The sequence below is a fragment of the Pleuronectes platessa genome, chromosome 9, assembly GCF_947347685.1.
Source record: "Pleuronectes platessa chromosome 9, fPlePla1.1, whole genome shotgun sequence".
Lineage (NCBI taxonomy): Eukaryota > Metazoa > Chordata > Actinopteri > Pleuronectiformes > Pleuronectidae > Pleuronectes > Pleuronectes platessa.
The window spans coordinates 22,085,819-22,109,607 of record NC_070634.1 but is presented as its reverse complement, the minus strand read 5'-3'; the positions used below and the strand labels follow the sequence as shown (position 1 = coordinate 22,109,607).

Here is a 23,789-nt window from a genome sequence, read left to right as displayed (position 1 = left end):
TCTATATCACGCTTTAAATTTTTTAAAACAGTTTTTCAGTGATTTAACCAGGTATATTATATTATATTATCCTATTTTATAACATAGGACAATATAGTGAGTATCCCTTGCACTTATATATTAGTATTTTACAGTGTATTAGTATATTATTCCATCATAGGAGAACTAAAAACAACAAATACTTGTTATTATAAATACCTTTGATCAATTATTAATTAATAAAATGATCATTCCCTGATGTGCAAGTGGACATAATTATATAGATTTCTGACCAACAGTTAAACAAGTACTACTAAATAAATTTGTGAAACTACTATATACACAATTAAAAAGCTGTACCCAACGTTTTTTTAAGTTATTAAAACTATATCAATCCTCATAGCAAATAAAGGAAAGTGATATGATTAATTATAATGTGAACTGTTATAATCCCATCATTGCTATACATGAGATCACTGAAACAACACACAGTGTCCTGATAACCTTTAATTATAAAAATCTAAGACTGGAAAACAATAAATAAAACCAACAGACAAAAAGTAAAGGAATTAAGTACAAAAGTATCAACACTAAAAGGTTACATAGAGAGAATATTAACATAATGAATGGCTACACGACATTAGTAGCTCGCAGCCCTTTCAAAGTGATGACATGACTTTTGCAAAACAAATCAACTTTGAGAAAATGTCACATATTATCAATTAGTGAAATGGACGTAATGTCCAAAATGTATCAAACAAGCAACTCGGACATTTTTTTTTTAACATATGAACAAAATATCAAAAATATTTGAGCTTAAATCAACATTTCTGCAAACAGAGTCAGACCCACTGGCTTCAAAGAGAACGCAGCAGATAATGCATTGAAATAAACACAGTCTGTTGCTATACATCACTATTTGTACATAAGGTCAGTGCTATATTATTCTCTACTAGCATGGTCAAAAACAAGAGGCATAATAAGTCCCTTTACACGTCTGTCATGTGGCTCCAATGGTGTCAGGTGATCAGACGTCCCACCTTAACACAGAACACAAACCGATGCAGCCACGGGTGAAGTCTCACTTTTCACATAAACGCCGGGGCACTGTGGTTACTGATGCCAAAAGGAATCCAGGGGAAGATGCGGCCGTTTTTAATAAGGAAATGGAGGAAATATGCTTTGAGGACACCGGTTCACTGCTGAGACTAACTGTACGTACCTGGTGCTTTTAAAAATGGCCCCAGGCACAGTTACAGTACATTTTTAAAACGATATTGTATAATCTTTGATCAGATGATTTATGAGCACAGCTTTCCTGATGTTTGAAAAAAAACAAAAAGTCAGAGAAACTATCAGAGTAGAAAATACTTTTCCTATGAAAATCTTTATGCAGAAGAATTTATTGTATTTTAAAGCTTTGCACAGGTTGTCTGAACATGAACTGCAATGAAAGCATGTTAAACTGTGGAACCCAACAGGGAGGAGGAGGCTGGTGAAGATCAGATTGGTGCAGCAGTCGCTGGCAGATGATGGAGTTTGAGGCCTGGAAGAGAGGATTCGACAGAGGATTTAAAAGAAACATCATTTTACCCGTGACTGAAACATTATGACATTTTCTCATTTGAAGTGATAAAAGGTTTTTAAGAATGTTTTCCAGAGAGCACAAATACCTATCAAAGTTTAGCCTTGATCGCTGGAGTGTGAATGGTCTTGGAGACTGCGGCGCCATTGCTGCCCCCTGTTGTTAGCACTTGGAGCTGCAGCTGATAGACACAGTTGGCCTGAAGACCTTGAACTGTCACCGACCGCTGAGACTGTGGATGAAGAGCCAGAGTTAGTTCGATTACATTTTTTCATTTGATTGATCAAGAAATAAAAGTGTTTCAGTAAAAGTTGCTGCGAGTTATACTTCTAAATATTTCTGTATTTTCTTTTAGATCCAAGAAAGGCTGAGAGGCCTGAGCCTGTTTTTTTTTTTTAAAGGCCACCATTATACATTGTTTTTACAGTAAACTGTGTATTTGCTGTTGATATCAGCCACAGTGTTGCTCCTCTAGCAAGTATTTCCAGCAGTATAGGATAGTGTTAGTGGGTGAACATAATAAAGCTCAGAGGATCATTTACATCAGGTGTACAGGCAGGAAATCAACAGATATATTTTATCTATTACAGGTAAATTTGTTATAATGCTTCTTTACTTTTCCATTTGTATGATATTATTTAATAAAGTATTTTCTTCTGCTACAAACACAATCACATGCTGTGACTGTGTGTAAACCCTTGTGTCCGTCTCACCGCTGCAATCGTCTGCGTCTGCGAGATGAGTGTGTCCTCCTGCTCCTCTGTAGCCGCCGTACCCGACTGTAGCGTCCAGGTGAACTGGAACCCCTCGACAGCCGCGGGGTCCAGTGCATGCTGGGACATCCTCCAGCGAAACGTGGCGAGCAAGGAGCCGTTGACTTGTTGAAAATCTGCGGTCAGTCTTTCCGGACGCAGTACCACCTTCCTGCCTGACAGGAGGCGCTCTGACATAGACAAAAGAACACCCATCAACGTTTCTGAATAGGTTTGATGCTTCTGCAAAGATGTCTGGTTGTTTGTAATAATAATAATAATAAAAATGAATGGAAACGCTTTGAACTACTGTGTAGGTGGATAATAACTCTTAAGGATGAGGTGGGTCAATGAACCACTGTCTTTACATCTGTGTTTAGTTACTCTTACCATCAGTGTTGCAGGGCAAAGCTTTGCCTCCTCTGACCCTGATGGAGGGGCAAGTCGGGGTTGTCACCCAGGCCACAGCCTCTGACCCGGGGTCAGCCTTCATCGCAACGGCGACCCGGTACTTACAGGCAAACAGCAGGCCTGTGAGGGTGTGATGAGTGCCCTGGAGAGAGAGAATCAGGTCGTGTTAGGGGTAAAAATCTGCTTTACAGAACTGCTTGTTAGAAGTGAAGTTCCACAAAGTACACATATTACCTCTGTGTTTGTTTGGAAACCTGTCTCATACAAGTGGCTCTTTAGATCCATGCTAAAATAAACACCAGTGTCTGAAGCAGTGCTTGGCAGATCTGTAGGTTGGCAGCTTCAAATAGCAAGAGCTGGTGTAACTGTTTAAAAAGTCTGAACTTCAGTGAACAGAATTCATGTTTCGGGACCTCAAATTGCTCAGATCACTTTTCTCTCCACAGACACACACACACAGACACACACACAGACACACAAACTCAGCACACGTTGAATATATCAGCAGTTTCTGTCATTTCAGTCAAACCACTGAATTATAACCACTAATTCAATTCAATGTTACAACCCAGCAATAATGTTTCTTTATCGCGGAGGCTTGTATTTTTGTTGTATTTTTTAGTTTGGTTTTGTTCTGTTTCACACTCCCTCTTGTGTAAAAACCTTCTCCAGGAACACAAACCACAAACATCTCAGTAATAATAAAAACAAACAGTAATTTACCTTACATGAACCTGGATGGTTTGTGCTATAGAAGTGTTTGACTGAAAAGCAAGAGACACGAACCTCCTCCTCATAATATCAGAACACTAAATATGCCTTTTTTTATTGAGGTCTATGAAATATTCCTGGTACAACTACACATCTGTAAAGTTTTGTAACTGCATCTTGGACGGTTGTTCTGTCCACAGACAGACAGACAGACAGACACCTGTCAAAGTCCTCAAAACCACCTCTCTGGCACCTCAAAACACAGCAGGCACCTCCAAGGCCATATTTTGCCATGATAACACACACTGTTGCGGGCTGGTAGAAATTACACAGGGTATTACTTTTAGAAACAAACTGTACCTGACACACACACACACGCATGCACACAGGGATATAAATGTAGGATACCTCAGCCAGGGATTTGACAGGGTTATGATACTGTAAATGTGATGTTAGACAGAGAATTTGGCAGCGAGACAAAGGGAGCATTCCACACTGATCTGAGTTATGGTGATGAAATCTGATCTCTAACACACACTCACACACACAGGGACGCAACGACAATGTTCACACAGAAACAAGACACCTGTGCACGGCTTCACAATCGCAGACACACATCAAACTCAGCCGGGGTAGTCGTACCTGCACAGTTGTTGTCCTCTCGGTGCCCGTGACGTTGGTGCTGCAGCTATGTGGATGCCACCGCAGGATGTATGGACCGGTGTGTTTCTGTTTGCCTGCAGAGCACAACGAAGAAAACACACAACAGACTGAGTGAATGAGTGTACGTGGGTTTGTTTTTATCTGTGTGATCAGGAGCTATACTGTCTGGAACCTGAGGAAACTATGTCATGATGCAAACAGATAATATCTCTCTTCATGTCACTGTTTTTCATTTTTTCCTTTTTTCATTTGCATGTTTTATCTTGTCTGAAGATGAGAGTTTTCTGCTCCTGGTGAATCTCTCACATCGTCTCCAGCGGGAACAGAAACAGAGAGAATCGGGAGAACTGATTATTTTCCTGGGCCACTTGCAGGGCAGCAGTTGTGAACCTAACATTAATATATCATCACCCCTGAAATTGATATGTTGAACTTGCTGCAAACATCCATCCATCCATCATCTATTTCTTTTATCCTTTGAGGGTCGCAGGGGGGCTTGGAGCCAATCGCAGCTGACATTGAGCCGGAGGCGGGTCAAACCCTGGACAGACCGCCAGTCCGTCACAGGGTTAAAATACAAAGTCAATCGTTCAAGATCCCTTTCCCACGGGGGAATGGGTTTGTTCATCCTGTATTTACAGACATTTGGGCCTTTAGCTGCAAAATGTTTCACTTTGTTTGTTGCTGGGCAGGAAGTGCATGTAAACAATTAAACCGCTGCAGAGTCCTGTCTTCCCTGTAGGTAGTGCATTCCTTTCAATGACCTGATTTGTCATTTAATGCATTTTCGGGGGATCTTTAACTTTATTGACACGACAGGTCAAGCTATAAATGGGGAGAGAGAATGAGGAAGACATCCAGCAAAGGGCCATGCATGCATGGGAACCTGTTTACCAGGGGAGCTAGCAGCCCCCCCACACTAGATTATTAGAACCTATAACAAATCTTCATACAAACAAAATATAATCTAATATTGGCCAATCTGTCATAATAACACATGGTGGCCTTTAATAAAATCCGAAATGCAAAGCAAGTAGTTTACTGTGCTCTCTCCCAATTTGTGATATTTGCTTTTTTTTCTCAGGAGTGAAAAGCACTAATCTAAAGTTTTTTATCGACAACTTCTTTTCTTTTTCCTTCTCAATAGGTATTTTGGTGTTGAGTTATGTTTCCAGAGCTTCTCACCGTGATGAGGCCACTTCCAGAACACCTTGACCTGCAGCTGGTTTTCATGGTAATGAGGGGCAGCGACCTCCAGTCGCAGGTTTTCATGGTTGACGGGGTTTCGGGGGGGGTCGGGTTGAGGGTGGGAGGAGGACTGGTGGAGGTCGGAGGTAGAAGAAGGCAAGGACGATGACAGGGAAGGAGATGAGGAAGATGAGGAGGAGGAGGACGAAGACGGGAGCTCATTGGAGAAGTCCTCGCCTTGGAGAGGAGAGGAGAGGAGAGGAGAGGAGAGGAGAGGAGAGGAGGGGAGGGGAGGGGAGGGAGGAAGGAGGAGAGAGAAGTTGTTAACATGACGATAAACAGAACACTGAGGATACAATTTAATGATTTAAATGTCAAGGTCAGAAATAATATCATGAAGTGATGACGAAGGTGCAAATGTAATCTAACGTTCCAGTTAATGAATTCACTGATTGGCTGTATGTGGCCTCGCTGACCATCTTCAGCGCCACAGTAACGATGCCAATACATGGTCTCTGTGAAACCGTGTCAAATATTAATAAAGCTTAATTATGAATGGCAATATGTTCCATATTAAATAGTCGGCATGTGGTCTGATAATTGAGATGCAGCTGGATGTAATCCTCCACTGGGCCGAACGATAGGTCATCTATAAATACCTCTGTTGCCTTGACGACCATTAACATCACCTTCCACTGTGTGTGGTGTGTGTGTGTGTGTGTGTGTGTGTGTGTGTGTGTGTGTGTGTGTGTGTGTGTGTGTGTGTGTCTCTAAAAAGTGCAGCTGTAGGTATAAACAGAATATTCTGACAGCAAACGCAGCAGCAGGTAATCAATAATGCACTGCTCTGCTAACGGCTGCAGACATAAACCATTCACAAATGATGTGACAAGTTCATGAAATGCTCAAAATATATGTACCTGCGTCACAGTTTGCATTGTTGAACCACAGCTACATAAAGTGTGCAGCTGCACTCCATGAGTCAACTGAGCTCTTCTTAGCTTTATAGTCCATAAAGTTTATTCCTACAAGACCAAACGGTGCTAAACTCACTGGACCTTCGGTGCCTGTTACTGCAACTTTTAAATATTTCGAGGTAACCTCACACCAGCCTCTCATTTATCAAAAGACACGGGGCTCATCCAAACTGTTGAGCGAGAGGACGTTCGTGAAAAACACTGGATTCATGGTATGTAATATTAGACCACAAATTCTACACCCAGAATAATTACTCCCTCAAATGAAGAGCAGCTGTGGAGAGACAGTTTTGCAAACTGCAGCTCGACACCGACTTTAACTGTCAACCTTTCACAAAACTGTGACCCTGCAACCACTGTGGAGATTAATAAAACTTTACTCCAGATAAATATGCATTAATATGATATTGTGAAATACTGAAAATAAATGTAAAACCTGTTTACCTGCACGACTTATTGTGGTGAAACCAGTTTGAGCTCTGGGACTCTTCAGCCTCTTCTGACCCCAGAAGGCGACTGTCTGCACAGATAGGAAGTAGGAGGCGGCGGGCGGCAGACCCTGCAGCCACAACTCACACTGCGCCTGGAACAAGTGAAATAAAGAGGAACATGGATTTTAGAATCCACATAGGAACATTCACCCGATCCCTGAAGTTAATTAAAAACTATTCAAATTACAAGTTCATTCGTAGTATTAATACCAAACGTGAAAACAAAGGTTAAAAACTGAATAAAAGTGTTAATCCAGGCTCTTTTTGAGGATGATGGATGGACCAGTGAGATGATGGGAGAGTTCCTGTCAGTGCGTCTGGGACGAGGGGGAGAGAGAGCGTGCACCAAAGGAAACGGACTCAGTTACTCTGTCTTAACCTTGCAGTGAAAAGCACTTTGAATGGTGGTTAAGTCTAGAAAAGAGCCGTATAAATTATCAATAATTCAGAAGAGCCTTTGCCTTTGGGACCTGTTGTCTTCGGCTACTTAGAGGACGATTGAGTTTTGGTGACTGATGCAGAGGGAGTTCAAATTTTATATACAGGGATGTTTATACTGTATATATAAGAAAAACTGATTCCAAATATGATGTTATCAAAACTTTATGATTGTTTAAATCTTATTGAGACTTGATATTTTAAGTTTTAACCATAAATATATTAACCATAAACACAGATACAACCCAAATATATAGAATTTGAATCAGTAAAATAAACTTTTTTTTAACTGCAAATCTAAACATATGTGCACATTTTGTCTTGTGTATACATGTACTGGTGTATAAATGTTAACTGTTTGCTAAAGCCGACAATAAACAACAGAAACTGCATCATCATCATCATCATCATCATCATCATCATCCTCTTCATCATCATCATCATCATCATCGAGTTGCGTGCGCCCCACGTTAGACTGACAGAGCCGACCTGGTCTGCATTAGCCCGTCTTTTGACTGACAGCTCATTAACATGCTCTTAGTCCATCAGGCCTCTCAGTCTGTGGACTCCAGCTAGTCACAACAAAGAGATGCTTGGATGATAACAAGTGTCTGCGTCTCTGTGTGTGTGTTTGTGTGTGTCTGTGTGTGTGCTCCGTGTGCTCGTACACTTAAGACAGAATTAGACAAGAGCAAGTTAAAAGCAGTGTCTTGGTGACCTGCAGACAAAATGGGGTTGAAGTCTTTCCATTACTCTGAAGATAGACAAAACATATGGCCTGTACAGCTGTGTGCGTGTGTACATGTGCGTGTGTGAGACAGAAAGAGAGAAGCCTGGATTTCTATTTTGGCAAATAATGTCAGTGGACATTAAATGTAAGAATCTGATGTATATTTAAAAGCACTGAGTTTTTTTCTTTCTTTTTTCTTGTTTGAATTACTTCTACTTCCTCCAATTTCCTCTGTTACTCCGGGGTTAATGCTGAATCCCTCCAGTCCTGCATTAAATTCCTGATTGACAGGATATGTGCTTTATAAACAGCGAGGGGATATATCACCGTGTGGTAATGGGGAGTCATAAAATAATGGGGAGCCATAAAATATCAATGCTCTGTATGATATGAGGGCTATTCAGGAAGGCTGTGCTGGTTCCTTCCTACCTGTTGTGATGCTGCAGGTCTCTGTGTGTGTCTGGATGCAGCTGCGAGTAGGAAACACTAGTTAGGGGGCCTCATTTAAATTCCAGGCCTCCCAGCCAAGCAGAACAGAGGACCACACTACAGATAAATGGCTCCACCAGGCTCAGTCTGGGATCACCATTACTACTTAGGATAGCTGGGCCCATATGAGGGCGCTTACATTAAAACCTTAAGACTCTGATGTTTATGTCCACCCCCCCCCCTCTTCTCTTTTCTCGCTTTAAAGATCGGTCCATTGGAAGCTGAAGGATCCTCCCGTGCAGAGACGACCTTCATCAGTGACAATTTGGCCCGTTTACTACATTTTAAAGGAAAAAGGAAAATCTTCAGGGAGTCACAGCGGTGGTTCGATGCTGTAATGTCTGTTTGTGTTGATGTCTGTGATCATGGGTGTTTTGCTGCTGCCGACTGGACTTAGATGAACTGTGAGGTTCAACCAGGAGAGCGATCCCCTCCTGTTATTGGTGCATTAAGTGCAATTTCAAAAGTACATTAAGAAATCCCTCTCCTTAACCCTTAGCACATCCTTTCACCACATTTTGTGTTAATCCATCCTGTAGTTTTTGTGTAATCCTGCTAACTAGCCGAGTTGGTGAGCTTGTATCAGTCAGTGTTTGCACAGATATCTACAACTCTGATAACTGATGTACTTCCTGTCTAATGTCCATTTGTTGCAGTGATGATCATGAAGTCAGATGCTTTGACTTGAGTTAAACACACAACACAAACGCAAAAAAAAGCCCATTCTCTCCACTATCTGAGAAAACGGCTAAATTACCAAGTTATTCCAGCTCTGTAGAGCCAGACCTCTGTGATGTCATAGCACTCTAACAAAGTTATGTCCAATAAAGATAATGTCGCGTCTGCCCGAGGACAGTATTGCATTTTCAGACCCGCGAGGAACACATGCGCAAGAACTCTGCAGAAGACCTCGGCAGTGGGAGAGCAATTAAAGGGTGAATATGTCAAAACCAGATCTAAAATACTGCACAGCTTTGGTAAAGATATCAGCATGTAACTGTATTAAAAAGAACCACATCCACAAAAACCCAAATTAACTTAAGGTTTAATCCGTTTTAGAGGGATGTAGGTTTTATGAATGCGAGGTCAACAATTACACTGAACAGCAAGACCATGTTTTTTTTATCACCTCATTTCTGCTCATTATATAAATCCACATCCTTAATTGAAACATCTGGGCAGTTGCTCTGTGTCTCCATCTAATTCACATTTGTAGGAGGTTTTATTGGACACAGGTGGTTCAGCAGGACACTGTTTAATTTGAGGGTATTATTTAATGTCTGATATCAAGAATGAATGTAAAGGGAGCATTAAATGGGAGAACAAGCTGTTGCTCTGGTTTGGTTGCTGCAGCAGATGCTATGATATTCACTGGGTTTGCACCGGCACCGCACACAGTAGCTGTTTACAGATCAGTTTCTGTCGGATAACAGCACAGGCCTGTAAAACCTCTGCAGCATTCACAAGTGACGTGCGTGTGTTTACAGGACTAGTAAACTTTCTCAGGTGCAGCCATAGATCTTGTATATGTGGTGTGTCAGTGTGTGTTGTGGATGTGTGTGTGTGGGTGTGTGTATGTTGCGAGGACATTTAGGCCTTTCCTCACAACTTGAGACTGCATAAAGGTTGAGACTTTTAGTGTTGGAATTAGGTTTACGTTAGGATAAGGGCCGGGGTTACTCATTTGTTGTGAAGGTGTGTGCCTGCGTGTCCCTGTATGCTTGTTTAATTCAGTTGTTCTAAGGAATAATTTGACTTTAAATGATCAAACTGAGGCATTTGTTTCAAAATAAGCAACATTTTGGTCTGAACACATTTCAAATAGCTGCTTCAAGGTTAAATCGGTTGTTTCTGTAATTTACAGCTAAGTTTTTGAACAAATTGTAGAGTTAGTTTATTTTTATCTATGAATTGGGCCAGGCTAAATGATTCGACCAAGTTGTGGTCTAACGGTTAAAGACTTTCAAGGTTAAAGTTTAACCCAACCAGCTCCCGTCCATAGCCTTGCACTTATCAAACATGAGGGTGGTAGCAATGATCTCATCTAACTCTAAGCAAGACAATGAATAAACCTATTTTCCAAAATGAACAGCCGAGGTATCCGCATCAAATAACTCATTAAATAGTTTACACTGTTGCCTTGGATGACTACGGTCTGAATATTTATGGAGAGATTTAAAATAAATATGCCAAAACCTATTTAAAATAACATTTTCACATTGTATGAGCTGTTGTTGGGTAAAAGTTGCCAATTTATCAATTTAAAAACAAAGCTTTGACACAATAAACTGATCAAAAAGTGAAATATTTTCTCAAGGGACAATGATGACATTCTATTATGAAGTGTAATTGAGCACATGGAAAGTTTGCTTACCCCCTGAGTCACTCTGCTGTTGCTTTCCTTTTTACCCTGCTCTGGTGCGCGTGGGTGTGTGGGGCGGGTGTGCATGTTGTTGTGAACAGTGTGTGCCCGCCCATGTAGAGTGTGCGTGTGTTTGTGCTCTGTGTGTGTCTGTCGAGACATCCAGGTGACTCTGTAGTTGTGGACCGGCAGGTCTCCCTCTGTGGGGGGGTCCCAGCGTAACAAGACCGCCACCGTGGCCCCAGCTCCCCTGGTCCTGAGGACAGAAATCAGGAAGTCAAACTACAAATTCACGGAGATGAAAGTGGAGAGAAAAGCACCGCAGACATTTTATATCATCAAGCTGAACATAGGTCACAATTTAAGTCCTCACTTGTGCTATTAAAGGTTTTATTGGAATATCGCTGCTGACCCAAGGACATGGTTTGAACTTTATAATGTATGAACTCGTCTGATAAACACACACACACACGCACACAACCAGACACACACATAAAATATCCTGCTATATATGTTTAAACGAGGATGAGGTGTAATTTGGACGCAGCAACACAATCAAAAAAGGTCTGTCCATCCATCAACCATTAGGTTACGTCTGATTGGATGCAACAAATCCCTGAATCTATTTAACCATCTTCCTCGTTACCTCTCTGTGAAGTGGGACTCCAGAGTCTGGTTGCTCACTCGGATGTTTGTCGGCGGCTCTGGAGGAGACGGATCTGCAGAAAGGGGGAGATGGAGAAACATGGAGTCAGAGAGTTATGGGGTTATGTTTAAATTAAAAAAATTCCCATGGACATTCTCATTTGATCTGTTTCATATGACAGAGCATAACAGTCATAAGAAGAAAGACATATTGTAATTATGAGCTTTAATAAGAAAGAGGTCACGTCTTATTCAACATTATATAGACTGCTGTTTCTTTCTTCGACAGGTGGAATCAACACTCACAGGTTCAAACTCTCTGTTAAATCCTGAGTTTGAGCTGAAAACAGTGAATCCATCGGCCCTTTCCATTAAACCAATAACTGGTGTTGAGTTCATGATTCCAACCGGGCCGACGCCGCTGGCCAGCTTGACTGAATCGTCCAATAACTCGAGGCTTAATGTGCTACAGCCGAGCGAGACACAGACGCCAACATGGGAGGGAAAAGGCTAATTTCCTCCTGGTCTCATTCAGGTCTACGAAGCCAATTCGATTTGCAGCATCAAAGGTGAGTGATACTGGAGAAGCCTGTTCAGTAGCTACCACAGCACAGACCCACGGCGACCACCACTAGTCACTGTTTGCCTCCGAAATGAAATCCTGAGGCTCTTTCAACACGGCCTCTGTATCTGATTAGAGCCTCAAATCCCAATCCTGTATTTGATTAAAACTACAAAATGGATCTGATTAGAACTACATCCCCCATGGCTGGCCCCCCACAGGCCCCGGGCTGCGCTGGGCTGACCCAGATGCAGAGATCAAAGTTGGGACAGCGTATTAGGGCTGCAAGGTCTGGCCTGCTTGTGTGTGTGTGTGTGGATATGTGGTTGTGTGTGGTTTCTTTGGAAAACGCAGGGTGTCTTTCAGTTACTGGTTTACTGCCAGCTGTCTCTCGCGGCCCCTTTTTCACTCTGCGTTCCTCCCTCGACCGGCTAGATTCCGGTCCATTGTTTCTCGAGATAAAGACATCAAGATGAGTTTTCTGATCCAGACATTCCCTCGTAATTGGTGCTGGCAGGTCCCTGATATCTGAATGAATCAAGGAAGAGGCTTTTCAAATTCTTAAATTCTCTCTCTGGTTAGCGTCAGGTCACCGCGGAGGAACCTCCAGCACCCTGACATCTGCCAGCTTCCTGATTTGTGACCCCTGACCTCCGGCCCCTGACTAATCACACTAATGAACTGGAAACACAAGACTCTGATGGCGATCAGATGGTATTTGGAATGTTTGAGTGTGTCTTTAACCTTTAACCCTGGGTGCTTGAAGTATACAAGCGTGCACACACACACACACTCTGGGTCCTGAAGATACAGCTCAGCGTTTTGGGACATACGCTTGTGTGCTTGGTTGCAGCGAGTGGAACGAGGAGACTGACACCACTTGCATGTCTGTCAGTTCTACATCCTGCTGTAGAAAAGCAGCCAGTTGGCTCAGAACACTTTCCAAACAACACTTGTCTATATTCGCTTACGTGCAACCCACAGGAGAGTTATTCCAACTTTTGTATGTAACAGACAGAAATGTAAATGGCATTGATCCTCTCGTCAAACTCTCAGCAGGAAAGTGCATATTTTCCAAATGTCCGACCACGTCAATTCGCCGATGGGCAGCAGGGAGCTGCCAGAGACATCTCACTTCGCCAAGGCACAGGTTGTAATGTTCATAATACTCTACAGGAGGCATCCAGAATTCCACTGTTAGCTGTTCTGTGGATGGCAGAGTTGAAACGCTATCCCAGACGCTTCTTCTATAAGCGCTCAACTGATAAAGAACCTTTTTTCCGAAGCTGCATCCAACCTGAAGTCATTATTCACACAGAAACTCGCTCCAGCCAATCCTGGCAGGGGATTGATATCACTAGCCAATCCTGGCGTTACACCAATATGACCTAAGTCTGCGAGGTATTACAGCGAGGACCTCCTACAGTGTGTGTGTGTGTGTGTGTGTGTGTGTGTGTGTGTGTGTGTGTGTGTGTGTGTGTCTGACTGTCTTTCTCGCACTCGCACTGTGTCTCGCTGACCCGACACCAGGGATTTCTCTTTGGCAGTAAACCAACTGAACGTACAGCATGTACGTGTGAATATGTGCGTTGTGCAGTTGAGTGTCCATTCTGTTTCCTGCCTGTGTTTGATGGACTGCCTGATCACTTTCCCCCGCTGCATGCGTACCTGATCCATCAACTCCGAGTGAAAGAGAGAAAGAACAGGGCAGGAGAGGAAGGGAATTGCTCCTCAGACTTCCCCTCAGAGGAGCGGTGTCAGATCTCTCGTTAAACGACACGACCCCAGAATCTGTGCTTTGCTCAGTGTCTCATGACAGAATATCAAAATTCACAAATAGTTTAAGGGGAAGATGGAGAGGGGGGAGTCACCGTCCTCTGAGGGACACTCGTAACGGCTCTCAGAGGAAAAGCAGAGGACGTGTTTTCAGAGTGGTTGTGTTACCTTTGCTGGAGATGTAGTGTTTGCTCGGGGTGGTGAAGCCTCTGCTGCCGTGGCTGTTGATGGCTGCGACTCTGAACTGGTACCAGCGCTGAGGTCTCAGATCCGACAGCACCACATCTTCAGAGAGCGTCTAAAAATACACACACACGTCACGTGAAACAATGGCTAGGTGCAAGCTTCTCTGTTCACGCCCTCATTACAGTCTCATCTACAGGATTTAATGATATGCTGCATGATTCATAACAGGGCGGCACGGTGGTGCAGTGGTTAGCACTGATGCCTCACAGCGATCCCTTCATGTGTGGAGTTTTCATGTTCTCCCAGTGTCTGTGTGAAGTTTTCATGTTCTCCCAGTGTCTGTGTGAAGTTTTCATGTTCTCCCAGTGTCTCTGTGGGTTTTCTCTGGGTTCTCCGGCTTCCTCCCACAGTCCAAAGACATGTAGACGGGGGTTAGGGTTAATTGGAGACTCTAAATTGATCATAGGTGTGAATGACTGTTTGTCTCTGTATGTCAGCCCCGTGATGGACTGGCAACCGGTTATCCTTAAAGATAATGGCTGGAGGATTCATAACAGATTCTAAAACAAAAATTGCCAGATTTTACTTAATTGGTAAATTTTCTATTGTCTGATGTTTTGCTTTGGTTTTCGTTTCTTCATCATCTTTCATTGTTTTTGAGCTTATGCCTTGTTAGTGTGTTTTTCTTTTTCTCTCGTTGGGGAATTTATTGTTTCCTGTGATATTTGTAAAAAAGATATTGTCTAACCATTTGAACAATACGTCCATTTACTGCTCCTCTATCACTCTGCTGAAAATCTCAAAACTCAAATGAGAACTGATAATACCTCCCAGTGTTTGTGAGCCACTGCCAACCTGTTCCAGTCTGACCATACATTTTTTCCAGACTCGTGAGGTCACTGTGACCTTTGACCTTTGACCACCCAAGAACACCTCGACAGAATCCTTTCAAATTTGGCTTCTTAAGCGAGGTCACAGCGACCTTGACCTTTGACCTCCAAATTCCAATCAGGTCATCCTTAGTCAAAATTAATGTTTGGACCAGGTGTAATGAAACCACCAATGGGTTCTGATGACATCATTCACAAGAACATGAGATCAACCTGACCTTGACCTTTGACATTCGACCACCAAAAAAAACAAATCCGTTAATCTTTGAATTTTAAGAAATTCCCTCGAGTTGTTCTCGAGATATTATGTTGAAAGAAATTGGAAGGACGGACAACCCAATTCTTTTAGAGGAATAAATCATATTTACAATACTCTCATGTGTGTCTGTATCAGTCCTGGTTATATCTGCTTAGTTTTGCTTAACATTAACAAAATGAAACAGGAAAAAACATCCTGGTTCTGTCCAACAGAAACAAAATGTTCCCAACAGCACCTCTAAAGCTCGCTCACACTAATTAACACATTAAACTGCTTATTGTTAAAACTGCACACGAAAAAACATTGTGCTTTTATTGCAGGTTATGGAGCCAGGATATTTTTTACCTGGATAAATAGTCCAACACATAAAGTAGCTGTAACACAATGTTGCATTTATACACTTTATTATACACCACTATTCAACACTCTATAAGCTCAATCATCCAAATACCTATCAACAATTTCAATACAGACTGAATCTCAAAACCTTCATGGAGACTGGATTTGTTGCAGGAACTTAGTATTTAGACAAAGATCTGCACATTGAAACGATAGCTTCCAGCAAATTTAATTTCTGGTCCTGACGAGGATGTTAAACTAATTTTACCAGGAGCTGTGTAGATCTTTGTCTTTAGTCTCTGCTGTGGAGGCCCTGACCTGCTTTGTGCAGGACTGTTATTAACTCCACCAAGAAGGTTGTGTTCACATCCCTGGCCGTTTGTTGGTTTATTTGATGGTCAGCAGTGTTTTACGCAACAACTATTGAATGGATTCCCACAAAACTTGTTTGAAGGTTGAGACATGGGCCGAGAGAGAATCTGGATAAAGTAGCAGATCCTAAAATGTTTTAATCACTCTGAGATGAGTCATTTCGCTGATTATAATTCATGGATCTTAATGAACTGATATTAATGAGTGTGTGGAATTTGGTGCAGCTAGATTGAATTTAGAGGGCTGCTGGATGGAGATAATGGTTCTACTGAGTACCATTCCATTGAGTGTACATATTATACATGCTTGTCATTTCTCACAAACCCATAAGATATCTTTCTTAAAAAACATGACAGTTTTAAAAGTACAAGTTTCAAAACGTAATGAGCTGGAAGGTCAGATGAACACAGTTGGATTGGAATTTCATCTGATAATAGATTTGCCACAATTAACAGATAAAGATTCACATTTTGTCTCCCTGACAGGGCAAATGTAATCACTGCTTAAAATCCACTCATCCACACACACACACACGCACACACAGACACACACAGACACACACACTCGCACACAGACACGAGCTGCCATCTATTTAAGTCCATAATGAGCGTTCAGTCATTCAGCGTCAGCCGGTGGAACGACTGTGGCTGCCTGTGGTTCCTTTTTAAGCTCTGCTTATTTACCTAACCTCACACAGGCACACACACACATGGGTGTACAGTGAACACACACACACACACACACACATAGAGTTTACCCTGGCAAAATGGGAGACTGGCTGGGGTGGAGAGGTTTAGACAGCAAGGCAGCAGACTGATGAGGTGGAAACAGAGTCTAACATCCATCTCCATAGCTGAGAAGTTTCATCATTCCAGGCAAATTGAGAGTTATGAGGTAAGGATATGTTACAAACTCTGTGGCGCTGCTCCACCGTTAAAGGCAGCAGGAAACATTTTTATAGTTTCAGTGACTCTGTGAGTGTCTTGAGTTGCCTGCTTCGACAGAATCAACCATGTGCTGTGTTATTAAATGGGCTTTATTTCTAACTATCAGTCTATTACTCTCTCCCAAGCTAATATCCCTTTAATAAGGAGATGAGATGGTGAAAGTTACAGGTTGATCAAATCTAAAATATGATTTCGAAATCAGTCAGTTTGTCTCACACAACCACACAGTCAGTGCTGAGTCGCTCTAATTCTTTATGTTGCAATATCTCCATCTCTCTGATCCTAAAATAAAGACCAGGGATAAAAGGTTGATTTACCATTGCAGCAGTAGACCATGGCGTCGCATGGTCTTCACTGGGATGGATGCCCACGTTCCAGCGGGACTGAAGCATGTAGAAGACCGGCTCCACGCTCACGTTGAACTTAGACACCCACACCACCCTCATGTGACCTTCTGCATCCTCCACGAAGCTCATCTCCCTGCGAGGCTTCAGGGGAACACCTGCCGGGGGACAACGGAACGGGGACGTTGTTTAGAAGAGGACAGCAGGGACGTTCACAGGATGTCTCAAACGCAATCATATTCATCATGTCTAAGTTTGTAGATCGAGCGATAATTAGCTGGGTGATTCTAATCAGGTTGAGTTTGGCTGGAATTATTTCCAGTGACATTTAAATATTGTAGAAACATAAAAAAAATACCACAAATTTGTTGAAGCTAAGTAAACATTGCCAAATCTCCACTGTCGTCTTCAGGAGTCTTTATGTTTCTATCTATTTATCTATTTCTAGCACGGACATCAATTGATAGACATCAGACTCTTTTCCACAAGAAGAAAATGGCAAATAAAAAATCTTCTTAATTCATTAAAATGTTTTCATAAAACCGTCACAAATCGGCTCCTATCTGGCTCTATGCTCATTTACCCTTGTACAGATTGGCGGCGGCTTGGCAGGTGTGTCCACAGCCATTGGAGCAGCACTTCCTGGGGGTGGGACAGTGCTGGTCTGACGAGCAGCTCTCCACGCAGGCGGCGGCGAATCCGGTGGCTCGCTGAGGCGGCGGACAGTCACCCTGACGAGACGACCTCAGGGACGCCAGGAACTCCCTGCTCGTCACACACTCCGTCTGCTTCTGAGGGAGGGAGGGAGAGAGGGAGAAGGGGGAGAGAGAGAGAGAGAGAGAGAGGGAGAGAGAGAGAAGGAGAGAATGAGAGAGAGAGAGAGAGAGAGGGAGAGGGGGAGAGAGAGAGAGAGAGAGAGGGAGAGAGAGAGAGAGAGAGAGAGAGACACACACACACACAACAGATTTAATATGCTGCACACTTGTGGGTCAGAAAAAGCACAGTGGAGGCGAGTGTGTGTTTCCCTCAGTAAACTCTCACTGACTCTTTGAAGGGAACCCGCCTTTTGAACGGGGCCGTGAGTGTGTATTTCTGTTTCTGTGCACATGGCTGCAGATTAGCAAGATGTAAACACCAGCCTGAGCTGATAGATCTGAATTTCCCTGTGTTCCTAACCAGCCATCCAGTCAGCGACATGCTTCAGCTGCTCCGATGAAAAAAGGAGAAAACCACAGAAACTCGCTCCGAAAATAATCACTTAGGGCCACACACACACACACACACACACACACACACACACACACACACACACACACACACACACACACAGAAATTATACACACAACTGTTGCACACTCTCATATGGAGCAAGCGTTTAAAAGACCACAAACATGTTATTCATAGAAACCATACATTTTTCCTCATAAACACACACACAGGAATGTTCTTTCACATCAAACACACACACACACAACTGAGCCGCAATGCCAATGAAAGCATGTTAGTTAGTGACACCACCACCAAGGGTGTTGTCCCACACACACACAGGTTCGCACAGCTATCCTTATTAAGACTTTGCATTGACTTCCATTCATTGTTGCTTTATCTCTGACCTTAACCATGACTAATTCATGCCTCACCCTAACCTAACCCCCAATTCACATCTCACCCTTAAACTTAACCATCAGAGCTAAACGCCTAACCCTAATACTGCATGTCCTAACCCAAACCTCAACTTAATTCTAACCCTAACAGTAAATCTTAGCCCTCAAACAGCCCTTTGAAAGTGGGTCAGAAAGGGAGATTCTGCCCAAACGTCCATATTCTGTAAGGTCTAGGCCCGAAATGGTCCTCGCCAATATATAAAAATGAGTACACACTCACACACACACACACACACACATATTTTGTGCACTCTCTTACCTCACAGGACTTTGGAGAAAGCACCTTCCTGGTTTCCCACAGTTCTCTGCATGGCTGGAGGCACTGCTCACCAACACACAAACAAGCAGATATGAAGAAACAAGAAATTTGAGGCTTCGGCAACAATGAAGAAAGAGTTTCACAACCGACACTCGTCTGTTTCATCACACACACGATAAAATGTGTGGAAAGACTGCAGCTAGCCGCTCGTTATACTGGGCCTTGGAGGAAACAGTGGACGTGGGCAATAACGGCAACATGGCTCCGTCCGCAGGTAGTAAAATCAAGCCCCTCCAAAGCTCACTAATTAACACTTTATATGCTGTTTGTTTCATTTGTTCAAAACCTAACTGGAGTCAGTTTCTGTTTTACAGGGCAAAGTGTGCGTTGGACTGGTTCTCGGTTTGGAGCTCGCACAATAACGCTGCGACTAACGATTATTGTTTTCATCTCTGTTTGTTTGTCGGTTGGTTTTTAGAGCAAGATAACAGAAAAACAACCGAAGGGATTTCCACGACACTCGGTGGAAGGATGCGGTGAGGGTCAGGAAGGAACCCATTACATTCTGGTGTGCGAATCTGGATCAGGACGAGGATCCGGGATTTTATTATTTTCCAACTTTCTTTAACACTATGAGAATAACTCTAGGTTCTTGATGAAAACAATCAGGCACATTAAGGGAGCTGATGTTTATGACTGCGTGCAATTTGGTGCAGCTTGATTAAATTTAAGGGGACTGCTTGGCCTTGGTGGAGGTATGTGCTCTACTGAGTGCCAGTCTAGGTTCCAGTATTGACCCATAAATAAATAAATAAATAATTTTACTACATAATTGTCCACAAAATATCAGAAAGACCATTTTACTTTTAAATGGCTGAGGAAATAAAAGTGTAGGAGCATTAACAACACTGTGTCTGAGGGATTATGCATTTACAGACACAGCAGTTTGAAGCAGGTAGAGAACACACTCGTAAAGCTCACATGCAAACATCCATCTGGTTTGCCACCCCAGTGAACTGGTGAGTGATGGCTCTTACCAAAATTAAAACCAGGCGACATATAAAAACTGCGGTTTCACCCCCACCACCTCCTCCCCCGCCTCCCTCTCCCTCTCCCTCTCTCTCTCCCCCTCTGTCCGTCTGTCTCGCTCCGCTCCCCCGTGGGCCTGGCTTCAATCACTCCTTCAATTTATTCCATCTCACGGATTCCAGTGGAACCAACAGAATCAACAAAAAGCCCTAAAAACTTCATCCTTGCACAAATAAATGGCTACTGTTGGACGAAAAGGTGTCAGGGTTGTTCCAGGTTCATTTGCAGACGGGTGACTGTATTTAACACGATGATAACTGGGCTTTCTGAGGTTATCAGCAGCACTGCACTGCGGACTACGTAAACTTATATTACAGGTCTTAAACACAGGGCAGCAACGTGTGCATAGCAACCTGTAACTGGGATTCACAGAGCAGCAACAAAGCGAAGCCATGTGCTGGTTCTTCAACCTGTGGGACGTGAGATGGAGGCTCAGCGTGAAGCCTGATCGCTGTTTAATGTTGTACAGTCGGCCCATTTGTTTTAAGTCATGGAAGAAAAAGTTTGGGGAAGTTTAAAGTGACACTCCGCCCACAAATCTGTCATCCGAGAATTAAAAACGTGTGTCCTGCAGGTTTGGAAAGTGGCTGCTGTAGTTCACAGAGAACGAAGGCTTAAGGTAAAAGTCCATGAGTCAATTTGCACACGTATATACCAATATGTCTTCTGTCGTTTTTCTTATTGAAGTTGCAAAGTTTAGACAAACAATCGATAAGTTCATTAAAAAGAAAATGTTACTGCAACCAACTAAAACTGTAGTTTTTCATATCAAATACTGCAGTTTTTTGCATGAGTGGAATTTACGCTTTTCTTTGATTTTGCAAATAAAGTTTAATGGATATGGATTTTTGTGGACCAATGCCAATACCAATACTAGAGAATAAAACATTTTGAATATGTATATATATCAACTGAGATTTATTTTATAAATCATACCTTATATAAGTATTAATAAAAAGAAAACACAACCAAATATAAAGAAATAACGTGAAATATAAACATAATTCTTCCTGCTTTGTTTATTATATAAAATAAACGTTTTTATATTGTCTCACATTGGCCAAAAATAAATACTGATGTGTATGTGGAAGAATATCGGCCTGAATATTTTCATGTTTCACACTGTTGACTCTTCATAAATGACACAATTAAAAGATTAGAAATAACCATCCCCAAAAAATATATTAATATTATTAAATACAATTTGTTACAACCGAAGTTATTGAAATGTATAGATTTGTACGACAGATTCATGTTTCTGTGACTAGTATATTATTATTAACTGGGATATAATAATAGATTATAATGATCTTTAGTCAAAACTCAAGTGTAAGTGTTAGCAGCAAATATCACACGTGTCAAACAAACAGAAGATGTAGGTAACGTAATATTCTGCAGAGAGTGATCGAGGGTTGTCGAGTGTGATCTTACGAAGCGACAGGTGTGTGTGTGTGTGGGTGTGCGTGTGTGTGTGTGTTTCTTGACAATCATTGGTCTGCTCAGGCATCACAAGCAGCCTCGGTGGTCTCGCCACTAAGAATATGGAACAAGAGCAGAAACACAACTGTGGAACGCCCTTTCCTATACGGACGGACAGCGATGATGCAACGCGTGCTGCGGAAGAGTCTGTGTATGTTTTGTTATTTCTTTTTCTTTTTTTCCACGAATGCTGCCACGAATCCGGGCCGGCCGCAGCCTCCATTCTCCGTGAAATAACAAACTATAAACCTCTCAGAGCCGCCGGGTCTGAAGACGGCGTTCGGTCCAACAAAGACACAGAGAGGCAGCATCACCCGTCAGTTGTTTTCCACTTTCTCCACTGCTTGTAAATGATGCATTCCTCGAGGAGACACAGAGATGGTCCAACACAAGCACATGCACGCGCACACATATAAACACACACACACACACACACACACACACACACACACACACACACACACACACAGACACACACACACAGACACACGATATTGTAACCAGATCCTGAAGTGTGATGTGTTTTTCAAGGAGCTCTCATGGGTCCCTTCACTTGGCAACGTGCTGGGCTGAGATTAAGGTTGTAAGAATCTGCCCAATAACACCTTTCTCACTCTCTCTTTCTTCCTCTCTCTCTCTCTCTCTCTCTCTCTCTCTCTCTCTAACAATAAACAAATTGCCCTTTTCTGCCCTCTTCCCACTCTCTGCTCCTTCCTCTCCTCCCACTTTGATCTGTTACAGACACGTTTCATTTTTCATTCCTGTCCTCTTGTCGTGTTCGCCCCCCCCCCTCCACCCCTTTATCCTCGACTCTTCTTGTTTCCTGTCTTCACATTATCGCAGCTCCTCTTCTCCTCTTTGACCCCTGCTCTCATCTCTCTGCAGCCTTTCTCCACCTCCCTCCACTCCGCTCACACTATCTCCTCTCCGTCCTCTTCTGCTCTTTCAAGTTCATCCTCCTCTCCTCCACAAATAAGAAAAGCCCAGTGTAGGTGTACACAGATGTTTTCCATGTTTCTGTGAGGTAAATGCTTCACATGCTGCGTTCGTGGACGAGGACAAATTTTCCCGGGAAGTTTGACAAGAGGAGAAGATCTGCATAAATCAAAGCTCCTGGATTTTATTTACAACAGTGATAGAGTAGCCATCTTAAAGGGGCCACCACGACCTCCGACCTTTGACACATCAAATCTAATCAGCTAATCCCGGAGTCTAATTGAACATTTGTGCAAAATTTGAAAGGATTAAAAAGATACGAGGAAAAATAAAGCGTTGCGAGGGCACCGTGACCTTGCCCTTTGACCTCTGACCTCCAAATTATAATCAAGTCCTCCTTGAGTCCAAGTGGACGTTATTGTCCAATGTTACACAATTCCCCATGGGTGTTCCTGATCAACCCATTCACGAGGACAAGAGGTTACCTTGACCTTTGACCACCAAATTAGCCTACATGTAATTTAAAGAAATTATACATCCAGGTAAATGTTTTCCTGGCACTCTTTCAGACCCTTAAGACCAGTCAGTCCTTTTGGGAATAGCACACTATGTTTGAGGACTGTGGAATCAAGTCTTTCTAATGTAAAAACTCTATTTGCACAAGATTTACTGAAGTATGAGTGAATCTAAGTACTACGTTTAGTACAGAGTCAGTAGTACAGTCAGGAGAGGAAGGAGAGAGCAGGACGGAGGGGTGAAGGTTAATGGATCCGGTCTGGAAACGCTTGGTATGTGCGTGGTACACACCTTACACTCTCAAATATCCCTTGCATGTGGTAAATCACGGTGTGGTGTATTTGTGTAAGAGGAGATGAGAGACGATCGGACACTTTTGGCCTTGAAGGTGACATGATGAGTTATGTGTGAGGGAGACAGAGCAGCAGACACAGCAGAGGTCCAAGAGGTCAGAGATGTTACTGTTTAACACACCAGCACAGTGTAACGACAACAAAGATGAGATTAATGACCGTCCATGTGTGTGTCTGTGTGTGTGTGTGCACGTATCTGTATAATAATTAATCACACACACACACACACACACAGACACACTCACACAGAGACTTGCAGCCCTCCTCTGGCCTCTCCTGCTATTTTATGGCCTCACCTGCCACGATGGAGGGATGACAGCCACACTCAGCGAGAGGGAGGAGAGGAAGTGCAAGAGAGGGAGGGGAGGGAGAGATGTGGTTTCGGAGGGGACGGCGG

The 23,789-nt window shown here is 42.8% G+C and overlaps 1 protein-coding gene across 1 annotated transcript in view; it reads right to left on the bottom strand.

Annotated features, from left to right (window-relative positions):
- Positions 1–468: 468 nt before the first annotated feature.
- The window catches only part of anos1b (anosmin 1b), a 43,407-nt gene continuing 20,086 nt past the window's right edge, over positions 469–23,789 (bottom strand). Inside the window, exons 2-13 of the mRNA XM_053430792.1 lie at positions 17,680–17,892; positions 17,070–17,254; positions 13,928–14,057; positions 11,423–11,495; positions 10,789–11,032; positions 6,711–6,849; positions 5,287–5,526; positions 4,081–4,175; positions 2,707–2,869; positions 2,278–2,507; positions 1,653–1,796; positions 469–1,525 (exon numbers count right to left, since the gene is read on the bottom strand). Coding sequence (XP_053286767.1) covers positions 1,656–1,796; positions 2,278–2,507; positions 2,707–2,869; positions 4,081–4,175; positions 5,287–5,526; positions 6,711–6,849; positions 10,789–11,032; positions 11,423–11,495; positions 13,928–14,057; positions 17,070–17,254; positions 17,680–17,892 — 1,853 coding nt within the window. The 3' untranslated portion in view covers positions 469–1,525; positions 1,653–1,655. The remainder of the gene's footprint in view (positions 1,526–1,652; positions 1,797–2,277; positions 2,508–2,706; positions 2,870–4,080; positions 4,176–5,286; positions 5,527–6,710; positions 6,850–10,788; positions 11,033–11,422; positions 11,496–13,927; positions 14,058–17,069; positions 17,255–17,679; positions 17,893–23,789) is intronic.